The following is a 12,123-nucleotide window of genomic DNA, read 5'->3' on the forward strand; positions in this document are numbered from 1 at the left end:
TCCTATATCGACCAGAACAGGAACTATATTAAATTTCAAACATCGTAGTGTAAACAAGCCTATGGCAGATTGGCAATCGCCATATGCCATAGGCAACGCGGGGAAAATGACGTACAGTTTTGCGATGTTTCGCCGGTTAAAAGCAGCGCTGAATAAGCTAACTTCTTAAATTTAAATCCCATGAAAGTTTTACAATTTATCGCTAAACAGTGCTTTAATTTTGTTTTATACAGTGTATAATTTTTTTGTAAATCATTTGTCAAGTGCCATGGATAACCTTGCCATACCAGCCTGCCACAACATTGTTGCTTTGTATCCATTTCGAAATCTATTGCGTTTTTAAGTAAGAATTTGTCCGTTTGCAAAACATTCAAGTGTTTATCCCGTATTACTTTCATGGTTTTGGCAGATTGATTTAATCTTTAGTTCGAAATTTAGTGCTAAGCATTTTAAAATAATTAAAAATCTTTAAATCACTGTTGACAACTGTCACAATTTTATTCGTGACAAGTAAAATTGGCTTTGGTGGCATTCTCTTTGAATTCAATTTTGTTGTGTTTAGATTTCGTTGTGTTTGCACCTTTGCGCGTGCTACACTTTTGCTTAAATTTGTGTTAGTAATAAGAAGTCATTTGTGTTTTCCTCCCCTTATTTGAGCTATTTCAGAAATCTTTATCTGCATATAACATTTATAAAATAAATTTCATAAAATGGCTGTTAATATTTATAAATTCGCGCAGTAATTATAGTGTTTGAGTAAATTTGTTTTTCAGATTTGTTATGCAAATTGTTGGACAGCATTTTCTGCAGATAATATCGACAAGAGAAACTCTGTAAAATTGTTGTATCCTGGCTTTGCTAATGCTATGTGTAACGTAATGGTAACAAGCAAAGAATTAAAAAAAATAAAAGATGGCAGATGATGAATCAACTAGCGTTCGTGTTGCTTTGAGGTGAGATTTTGGCGCTGGTCTAGAATCATACCACAATTATTAAATCAACGCACATTATTTGGCTTAGGGTGCGAGTTAGCGTAATACTTGACCCATCCCTAACCCAAAACGATAACTCACACCCTAGCCCAAATTATGTTCGTTGTGGTGGGATTGTAGACCACCGCCGAGATTTTTATTATGCAAGATTTTTCGGTTCTGGTCTAAATTCCTACCCATTTTTTACAGTAATGAAACGAGTTTTACAGTAGTGCAACTTTCGAAAAACTTCGGCGCTGGTCTAGCCTACCACATCGAACATTATTTCGGTTAGATTGTGAGTTAGCTTTTGGGTTTGGGTAGGTTAAGCAATATTATTAAATAATAATTTTTCACCCACCCTCAGCCAAACACTAACCAACACCTTAAAATAATGCGCAGAAGATGGTACTTCTTAGTTGCAAACTAATTCTATAATGTCCGTTAGTCCTTACTAAACTTTAAATTTTAAACCTGGGTGACTAGCTCATTCTTCTATACACAAAACATAGATTGGTTACCGTACTTCGAATTTCGCAGGTCGATAACGGGTTTCCGCAAAAATAGCACCTTCCAAATAAATATATTAATAATACTTGACCTGGCACCCAAACGCTAAGTTGCACCCTAACCCAAATTATGTTAGAAATATAAACCCGGTAGCAATATAAACCCAAAATGTGGCAGGATTGTAGACTAGCATGATCTTTTATAGTGAAGTTTTAAATCCTTTACTTTGTTTTATTGTAATCTTGATGTTATTTAAGTAAACTTGGGCGAGATTGGAAACTTCGGGGGAGATATTTCAGCAGCTTAAAATTCGCGTGACTGTTATAGCGTTACTTCTAGATTAGTGCAGATAAAAATGAATAAATTTTAGCGAAAACTGTAAACTCGGCAGAAAATTCATGGTACTTGCTTTACTTCTCTGCTCATTTACACATTTTACAGCCTTAATTTCCCTTGGAAGGCCAAATTTTCTAATCTGGCTGTCATCCCTTTTTTTTCAATTGGACACTTACATTATTTTGTTGCGATCTGCCGTATTTTCCAGGCAGGATAATATGTTTTCAAACTCATACATCAAACTTGCTTTACTTTTTTCTCTTTAACACATTTTACAGCCTTAATATCTTCGAAAGACAAATTTTCTTAACTGACCCATTTTTTTCACTCGGACACTTACATTATTTTGTTGATAGTGCAATCTTTTCCAGGCAGGATAATATGTTTTTAAAACTTGTACATATCTGTTTGCCAATTGTGTATAAAAAATATATTTTGTTCACAGGATACGGCCACAGCTAGCAAGGGAAAAGATAGAAGCATGTAGGATTTGTACATATGTGACACCAGGAGAGCCGCAGGTAACCTTAATATACTTTGTTTTATTATGCATATGAAGAAGATTGTATTCTCTAAATGGTATTTGTGCTTAAAAGTATTTCAACCTTTTTTGTATTGCTGTTAATATGGCCATTGTAAACACTTGTGTAATATTGTTTAGCAGTGTTGTAATGACTTAAGTGCGCTTAAGTCAATTTTTTTGAATGACTTGACCAAAGTAATTTACGCAAATTACTTGATGTATATATGTTAAAATGCTTTAATTAAGTACTTTTCAGTAAAATTGTTTTTTTTAAGCCAATTATTAAATTTAATAAACGTTGAATTGCTATTTTTTGTGATTGCTTTATGCGATATATTAGTCAAAATGAAACGTTGTGGAGTTTTAGAAAATCAATATTAATTTTTTATGTCAATTCTGTGACTTGTAATTGACTTCCAAGGGTAACTAATGACTTGGATCGGGACTTGAAGCTATTTGTTGTAAATGACTTGACTGGGATTTCAGTCATTTCAAAATGGCTTGTTTACAACACTGTTGTTTAGTATCAAATTAAATATATGTTTAATAATGTTTGTATGGTTCCATTGTAGATTACTCTAGGCAAGGACAAAGCCTTCACTTTTGACTATGTGTACGACACACCAACTGAACAAGAAACAGTTTATGGAACGTGCATCAAACCTTTGATCGAGGGGTGTTTTGAAGGCTACAATGCAACTGTCCTGGCTTATGGACAGGTAATTCTTCGCTCTGTAACTCTGTTTTTCTTTGTGTATATATATTTAATTTGATAAAATAACTGATTTCACATGGTTTGTTATATGCAATTTAAATGCCAGCGGTTTCTTTTCAGTCTAAACAGCAAAGACAATTAACTTTTAATTATTTCATTTTCTGTTAACTTTTATTAGTTATTTTGGTGAGTATTTTCTCTCAGCCTTATTACATTTTTAGTAGGATTTTCCTTTTCTAAAAAAGCCAATAACTCCAATATTTTACGGCACCTTATATTTATATGTGTTTTTGACCATAGCTGTATGCAACTTTTAAACAATTTTTTTTGCCTTTTTTGGCCAACCTTTAGTTTTTAATTGGATGGTTTTTAGTTGCATACAATTTAGATGCTACAGTATATACTATTCTCTGGTCGTTTGTTTAAAGTATGATTTTATTTAGACTGGATCTGGCAAGACATACACAATGGGGACGGGGTTTGATGTCACTTCTTCCCCAGATGAACTTGGAGTTATACCCAGAGCTATGTCTCACCTGTTTGAGGGAATTGCCTTGAGGTAAAAGTGCATTAAAATTGGTTGATGAACTTTTTTTAACAAGGTCCCTATAATGTTAAGTGGTTCGCATTTGGTTAAACTGACGTCATATAGTTATATCATTAAATATAAGTATTTTAAAATTAGTTGTTTTCTGTCCAAAATACATTGATACAAAATACATTGATGCTAAATGTGTTGTTTTTAATTAAACTCTTGTTTGAAAAACCTATTTTTGCAAATTATAAACTTTAATTTTAATTAGACTTTCATGGACCTTGAAAGCTAGTCCACATACCCCCTAAGGGTCTACAGAATCAGTTTAGTTTGAAACTATTTAGTTTACCATACCAGTGATCACATACCAGTATTCAAAGTACTTTAAAGTATAGCAGGTTGTGTATCATTTTACCTGGACATTTTACCTAATGAGTGGTATGTCACTGCTGCGCCCACAGGATTTCGAATGTGCTACAAGCTGATATACTAGTAGGCAAATAAAGTGGGACTTGTTTTTAGAAACAGCTTTATAAAGTAACAAGCCATGGCCAATCCAGGTGTCGTTTTAATGTGACGTTACAATAATTTGATCTAATCTTATATATTTTATTTTTGAAGTTGGTTTATAAGGTTTGGCATAAAATGTTGTGCTCAAACAACATTTTATATAGCATTTAACTAGAAAATGTCGTTTTATGCAATATTTTTCCAAACCATACAATTAAAAACACGCAACTGCCAACAGCACCACTCCATGTTATGCCAAACTTTAAGCCATAAACAAAATAAAATCCAAATTCTAATGCAAACCATCTGCATTGCAGGAAAGCTGAAGCCACAAAATCAGGGTTACCTCTGCCAGAATTCGCAATCAGCGCACAGTTCATGGAGTTGTACAACGAAGAAATTATCGATTTATTCGACACAACCAGAGATCCAGCCTCAAGGGTAATGACCACTAATCCGATTAAAATTGCTGTTTAATTACAAATGACGTTTCACTTGACTTATATGTGACTGATTTGACATAATTATATGTTGCTGTATTAAGTGGGACGCTATGGTTGACTGCTGTACTTTAAACTATTGTTCCAAATACAACTGCAGTGTAGTGCGTACTGATTAGTTTTTTTTTCACGCTTTCAAGTTCCTTAGATTTTAGTTAGAAATAATTACATAAAAATGTTTGTTAAAGTCTATTTTTTTATTTTTAATTTCATACAAAAACCTGTTTATATCTACATTATTTGCAGTAAAGTTTTACTAATATTTTTTTTTACATTTTTAAGTTACTTAAATCACAATGAAATCTAAACAAACGAAAGTGTTTGTTAAAGTGCATTGTTTTTTTAAAGCAAATCAGTATTTTGCTTTTTATGTTATTTTGTAGTGAATTTTTTCTTGTAATGTTGAATTAGGCTTTTTTATGCTTCATTGCATTTTGGTTTTACTTGGTAACTTGGTGAAATACAAATTATACCAATAAGCATGTTTAGATTCTTGAACTAATATTGATTTTTCTATTAGCTATGTACTCTACATTACAAATCTCTTGACAAAGTACTTTTAAGTTGTCCATTTTGATTGTCATTGTCATAACAGTTTAAATCTATTAACTGGCATTACTGTCTTTTATGCAAAAACTTATATCTAAAGTTTGTTAGTAAGATATTATTATATCTTGCTGCCAACTAAGAAACATTTCAAGTTTTCTAATTTATTCCTTTGAAAACAGTATGGGAACTTAATTTGACTAATCATTGAAATATCATTATAGTTTTTTTCGCTTTTTTTATATAAAATTTTTACTTTTTTTTTTTTATTTGACAAGATTTAGTCAGCCATTTGAAACTGCTTTTCGATCGCAGCAAATATTTGAATTAAATTATAAACCATTAAAATGCCTCTTAAAATATTTGTTGAAAAAAAACTTTCAATATTTGGTGTTTTTGAAATTGCTCTTTTTAATCAAGAGTGATATTACAATTTGTTCAGTGGGTTTTTAAATACTCCTAAAGTCTCAGTTATTTTTATGGTTAGCAGATGTTGTATTAAACAGGTGATTATAAAAGCTTAAATGTCTCTGAGCAAATATTTGCTTTGCTTGCTGCAGGGGAGACAAATTCCTTGCCAAAGTACTTTCAACTTGTCCATTTTGATTGTCATTATCATAATAGTTTAAAACTAGTCAACTGGCATTACTTTATTAGGCTTTACTTTATTTAGGCAAAAATCTCTATATATCTACAGTATGTTAGTAATATTTATTGTATGTTAACTCACTTAAAAAACTTCAAGTTTTTTTTTCTTTTCAAAACAGTATGGGAACTTAATTGGACTAAAATTGAAATATCCTTATAATTTATGTTGTTTTTTTAAATCTTAAAATTTCTACTTAAATTTAAAGAAAATTAATGAGCCAGTTAAAACTGTTTTTTTCTTAGTTACAGCAAAATTCTAAATGAAAATATAAACCATAAAATTAACTTTTAAAATATTTGAAAATATTCATCTTCAATATTGATGTGTATTAAAACATCTTGGAACAATATTAATTTACTCAACTTATTTGGACTTGCGTGATATAACTAAATTCTGTTCATCGAGCTTTCAAATACTTTTAAAGTCTCAGTTATTTTTATGGTCAGCAGATGCCATAATAAACAGGTAATTATAAAAGCTTAAATGTCTCTAAGCAAATATTTGCTTTGCTTTGTTCTCTGCAGGGGAGATCAAATATTCGGATTCACGAAGATGCCAACGGCAATATTTACACAGTCGGTGTAACAACGCAAGAGGTTGCCAGCGCCGAAGAGGTATTGTTGCCCAAAAGTTTTGCCCTTTTTTTACAAAAACAAATTAAATGTTATGTATAAAGTACACTCCATTATGTTTGAAGTTTGATTTACAACAATAACATGATGCAAAAATCTACAAAATCTACATATGACTTTGCATTATTATTAGCAAAAACGGTTAAAACGTAAAATGTGATTTTTTTTCAATAGCTGAAACACTATGTTTAAATAGATTCTTGCTTTCTATTAGTTCAATATTCAAACTGTTTAAAAAAAATAGTTATTGTAACCTTACCTTACAGTTGACAATGTGTCAAAATATTATGAGTAAAACTGTGTTAGCCTAGAACCCTCCATGTTTTGTTTGTTGTTGCTGTTTTGCAATGAACACTAAATGGGCTAAAACTAATTGTTTAGTTAAAATAACAATTCTAAAGCTTCATGATCATCCTGTCTATTTCCCCAAAACAAAACGGTATGATTTGCCATCAATGAGCAATATGAGCTAATAAATTTAGCATTTAGCAAGTTTTTAAGTACAATTTATAGGCCTTTAAGATTCTATCATTTTAGAATATGGCATTGAATTATTTGCACTTTTTAGGCAGCCTCGTTTTTCGTTACTTTTACCAGCTTTCTAAAGAATAATTTTTACAGAAATTTTAAAAGATTTGCATTTCATATTATGTGTATTCTACATCCTATTTTTAATCCAACCTTCCAAGGGAAATTTTCCTATTTTCTTTTTAACCTTTGTTAAAACGGATTGCCCACTTTTGACTTGCCAGTGAACAATCACAGTCTGTTTGTGGTTTCTTTAAAGTACCAAACACTTTAGCCCAGTATTCTTAAGTAGAGTGTAACCGTGGTGCCAACAGCCTTCTTAAGCACTAGCTTATTACACTTTAATGCCACCAGAATTGCTCATTTGACAGCTGTTCAAATACACCAGTCGATAGCAAACTGAACAAGGTTTTAATCACGTTTTCTGCAAATTTTGTCAAATGAAAATAGTTTTGATTTTCCCAGCCGGAAAATGCCTGCTGTGAACCACAATGGATGTATGTTTTGTTAACCCACAAGAGGATTTGTTAACAATAGAAATGGTTATTATTTGTTGTCCATTATTCCCTCTATAGTGTGATTTTCTCAACCTGGAAAAATTGTATTGTGTGCCTGACCAGAATTTTCACAAATTTTCAAGGATATATCTGTTTTTTTGTCGTAGGGTATACAAACAGTTTTTACACTAGTTAAAAAGTGCAATGAAATACAATGTTTAAAACTTAGAAGTATTTATTTAACAAAAAATCTTACAAATTAGATTTGAATTGGTATTTTAATTTTTTCTAAACTTCAAAAACAAATTTCACAGGCTACTTAAGGTTTTTATCCGCAAATATATATTTATTTTTAGGTTTTCTGGTATATTTATAGTAAAACAATTATTTACAGTGATATTTACTACCTTTGAAATTTCCCCAAATATTTTAACCACACATGTTGTTCCATTGTAGACTCTGAGGTGCCTGCATTCTGGTGCATTAAATCGCACAACCGCCGCCACACAAATGAATTCGCAAAGCTCAAGATCGCACGCCATATTTTCAATCCACGTCAAGCAGACAAGAGTATTCAAGGCAAAGTCACAACCCAATGTAAGTTGATTATAATATTGTTTTGCATTTTCTAATTGTTGTATGCAAATTAGGCAACTCAGAGGTATGGTAAATGTCGATCTGGAATTTTAAATGTGATAAGATTATGGTGGTTTTAGCAAATCCAGTTAAAACAGCATATTTTTTCCATAAACAAAAGTCTGTAATTTTATTTGATAGTACCATTTTATTTTTTTGTAACTTGTCAAGAGTGTTGTTACAAGATAAAAGCTAAGTCTGTTTGTTCAAGGCAAAACAGCACCCTTGGCTTTGTCATTTTACTTGGACCATGCCATTTATGCACACTTTTTTTGTTTAATCAATATTATTTTAAATAATCTCTGACATGAGTTTTAAAACAAACAAATTGCATTGTTGGTACTTGGTAGTACAAGCGTTCCATATGGTTTAATATCATAATAAATTTACAAACAATATTCTGGAATGCCCAATTGCAAACTGAATTTTTTTTTCATTAAAACTTGTTGTTCTCCATAGAGTGCTGCATCTACCCCAGACAGTGGTTCAGAGAAAGAAATTACCGCTGTGCCGAAGTAAGTTCATATAATTTGTCTGACACTAATGTCACCTTTAGAATAACAATAGAAAGTTGCTTAACCCTGATAAATGCAACCTTTAGAGTAATTAAATCATTGGAGTAAGAATACAATAAGCCAAAAGAGCTATTTTGTTTAATAGAGAGCTTTACCAATAGAATTCATATATAGTTGCACATTTCTTTACAAATACAAACTAATTGCTAAATTAAATTGAAAAATGCTTAAAATTTTTCTGTAATCAAGTCTCCTGAATGTCTAATTTTTTTCTTTGAAACTGAATTTAATTTTTAAAAGGCTGAATTTTTTTCAAAATTTTACCTCTAAATTACTACAATATCGTTTTAGGCAAATTACTGTTAATTTCTGGCCTATATTTACGATAAATAAGCCAAAAAGGGTACTCTTTATAAATGCTCAACTGATTTTAACCTAGAAAACCAGGTTACAGAAAAATAATTAAAAGAGAAACTTTTGCAACACCATTCATCCTCAAGTAGGTTTTATGTGGTCGTAAACTTGTCTGAATGACCTAAATTGTCTCTCACACCGGCACTTGATTTCTTCTTTATAAGGGAAACAGAGCTGGAGTTTGAAACGCTGTCGGCAAAGTTTCATTTCACCGATCTCGCCGGTTCCGAGCGATTAAAACGAACCGGTGCAACCGGAGACAGAGCTAAGGAAGGGATTTCTATAAACTGTGGACTGGTGAGTGGATTTAGCGTGTGTGATTCCTTAAATTTTAGCCTTTCTTGAAAATTTGGCAATGTGAATATATTTAGGAGCATATTTTTGAGCGTTGTAGTAAGACAGCCAAAACAGAAGTAGGTAGCATTTTGAACGTTTTGAATATCTTTTTTTTTTATTTTTAACATCCTGATAATGAATAAAGAGATATTCGGATCATTCAAAATGCTACCTACTTCTGTATGGGCTTTGAATACATTGCTATTTAACCCACTTCTGTATAAATGCGTTTTGAATTGATATTTCTTTCCTATAAATTATTCAGCTTTGTGCATATAACATCTAAGCATCGAATGTTTTAAAAGTTTGTTGGTTGAGGTGATTGTTGTTTTTTAGTAATTTTTTAAAATCAAGATTCACAAATAGGACTAAATGTTATTTTCTACTTGTACTGTAGGGTTATAAAAATGTAAACCTAGTTTCATGTTTTGCAGTAGACTATAGATAAGCATATAAAGTGGTGCTACCAGGCATACTATTACTGAAAACAGCTCCGCTCATAATTGAAATTGTTAACCACTGTTTTGCAATTCTATTCCAACTGCCTTTCTTCGGGTGGGATGAATTGTACTACAAGCGTTCAACGTCATTTACCTAAAGAAGGCGGCTTGAATAGTTTGCAGAAAGTTGGAGAAGAAATATATACCTTTGAGAGAATCTGTTTTTGATTAACATAGATGAGCATGATTTTTTTTTTAACAATAAAACTTTACCATCAGATCAAGGCACCTGGAAGTTGGGGTCAACTGAAGTCTTTATCAGTTAACATTTAATAAACACAATGATGGTTGTCACAACTTAAACGTTACCAACACTATAATAATTAATCAGCACAAAATAAATATAAAACTTAAACATACACCGCAACAAAAGTAGATGATAACACTAACAAAGTCACGTCTAAAATGAAGTGCACGAAGGAGACACGTTTCTGCTCGAAGCAAAGTGCGAGACTAGGAGCAATGTTTAATAAAATAAAAGATAAAAATATTTTTGTCTGTACATTTCAGCTTGCTCTTGGGAACGTGATCAGTGCCTTGGGAGATTTAAGCAAGAAGTCGTCTCATGTTCCCTACAGAGACTCAAAGCTGACTAGAATGCTTCAGGATTCCCTTGGTGGAAACAGGTAAGCATTTTAAACTGTGTAACATTAACATAGTGAGCTACTTGGATTACATGCTGTTTAAATCATAGGTTTAGGTTTATTTTTATTGTTCCTTACAACAATTAATCCGGATCAAAAGCTTAACGTAATAATAATATCATTTGTATGATGTCATGACCAATTAAAAAAATTTAAAAGCGAGAAAAAATGTTATTCTGGTTCAACATTTAGATTTTTTTTGTTCCTTTAGTGTTCCTTAGATCTGTTTTATTTACATTTGTTATCTAAAGTGAGATAGCATTGGAAAGTTGCAAATTTTTTAGTCCCCACCTACTAGTCAAACTATTTTTTTTTACTAGTGAAACTAGTTTTTTATCTCATAGTTGTTTAAACTATTAGAGCTTAACAGTTTCATGTTATGTAAAAATCTACCTAGTTTTTCTTCCATTGTGCTTTTATTCTTTAAGCAACTTTTTACATTTTTTTAAAACAGTAAGTACGCAAAAACTTTAAAAATCCTCCAAAATATGTGTAATTTAAAAAAGTCTCGGCAGCACTAAATTTAATGTTTCGTGGGCCACAGATGGTAATTTTTTGGGTCTGGATTTAGGTCCCCCTGAACAATTTAACTGCCTAAAATTTAATGAAATACGTTTTCAGCCGTACCCTTATGATAGCCTGCATCAGCCCCTCCGATAGCGACTTCATGGAAACCTTAAACACCTTAAAGTACGCCAACCGTGCCAAGAATATTAAGAATAAGGTGTCGGCCAACCAGGACAGTACGAGCAAACAAATCCAGGTCCTGCGACACCAGATTGCAAGTCTGCAACTGGAACTGACGGAATACAAGACCGTGAGCATTGCCTTTCTATCTTTGCTCTATAACATTTCTGTTAATATTTACATTACAAATAGCCATTTTTTGTTTATTGCTGATTTATAGGACATTGGAATAAGTGAAATGTTCCCTTAAATCTACAAATTATGATACTGATTCTTCTTACTTAAAAAATAACAAAAAAAACTTTGTGGCTTTAAAAAAGGTTACAATATTATCCTAGGTAAAAAAGAAAAGCATAAAAGTATCTACCCTTGTATTGTGTGAGTAAGCAGTTAGCATTACACAACACCTCAACGTATTGAACTACATTTGTGGCAGGGCAAGCGCATAGTTGGTGAGGATGGCGTGGAGGCCTACAACGATATGTTCCAAGAAAACAGCATGCTACAAAAAGAAAACGACAACTTCAGAATGAAGATCAAAGCTATGCAGGTCTATAACTGGTGACCAACCAAACAACTTTATCTTGTTATGTATATTATTATAACCTTGCCTATATTTTGTTCGCTTGGCGAATTCATTCGACAGAATCCATATTTTGGATGAGGTTGTTATTTCGTTTATCCAAAATTTTACAAATACATGTTACCATTGAAAAATTTAATTTTAAATTAGTTTTTTTTTTATTTATTTTTTTAATACGATTTTTTTCTGATACGAATTAGAATTGAAAAATGCAATTTGGGTGAAGTTTGTTTTTCTCTTAATGGGCAAGTTTTTGTTTATAATCACCAGATATTTTCATAAATCTAAATACAAATGCTAGCTTTCATTTTGCATTTTGCTTTCATTACTATACAACTGAAAAATCCAAACTCAAA

The 12,123-nt window shown here is 31.7% G+C and overlaps 1 protein-coding gene across 1 annotated transcript in view; it reads left to right on the forward strand.

Moving 5' to 3' along the window:
* The first annotated feature begins 787 nt into the window (after nucleotides 1-787).
* The window catches only part of LOC146165492 (kinesin-like protein KIF21B), a 38,307-nt gene continuing 26,971 nt past the window's right edge, over nucleotides 788-12,123 (forward strand). The window contains exons 1-12 of the mRNA XM_083381255.1: nucleotides 788-953; nucleotides 2,263-2,338; nucleotides 2,913-3,059; nucleotides 3,499-3,614; nucleotides 4,418-4,541; nucleotides 6,320-6,409; nucleotides 7,909-8,049; nucleotides 8,548-8,603; nucleotides 9,182-9,314; nucleotides 10,364-10,479; nucleotides 11,119-11,314; nucleotides 11,621-11,734. Coding sequence (XP_083237381.1) covers nucleotides 913-953; nucleotides 2,263-2,338; nucleotides 2,913-3,059; nucleotides 3,499-3,614; nucleotides 4,418-4,541; nucleotides 6,320-6,409; nucleotides 7,909-8,049; nucleotides 8,548-8,603; nucleotides 9,182-9,314; nucleotides 10,364-10,479; nucleotides 11,119-11,314; nucleotides 11,621-11,734 — 1,350 coding nt within the window. The 5' untranslated portion in view covers nucleotides 788-912. The remainder of the gene's footprint in view (nucleotides 954-2,262; nucleotides 2,339-2,912; nucleotides 3,060-3,498; nucleotides 3,615-4,417; nucleotides 4,542-6,319; nucleotides 6,410-7,908; nucleotides 8,050-8,547; nucleotides 8,604-9,181; nucleotides 9,315-10,363; nucleotides 10,480-11,118; nucleotides 11,315-11,620; nucleotides 11,735-12,123) is intronic.

Source organism: Ascidiella aspersa, chromosome 2, assembly GCF_963924565.1.
Source record: "Ascidiella aspersa chromosome 2, kaAscAspe10.2, whole genome shotgun sequence".
NCBI classification, from domain to species: Eukaryota; Metazoa; Chordata; class Ascidiacea; order Phlebobranchia; family Ascidiidae; genus Ascidiella; species Ascidiella aspersa.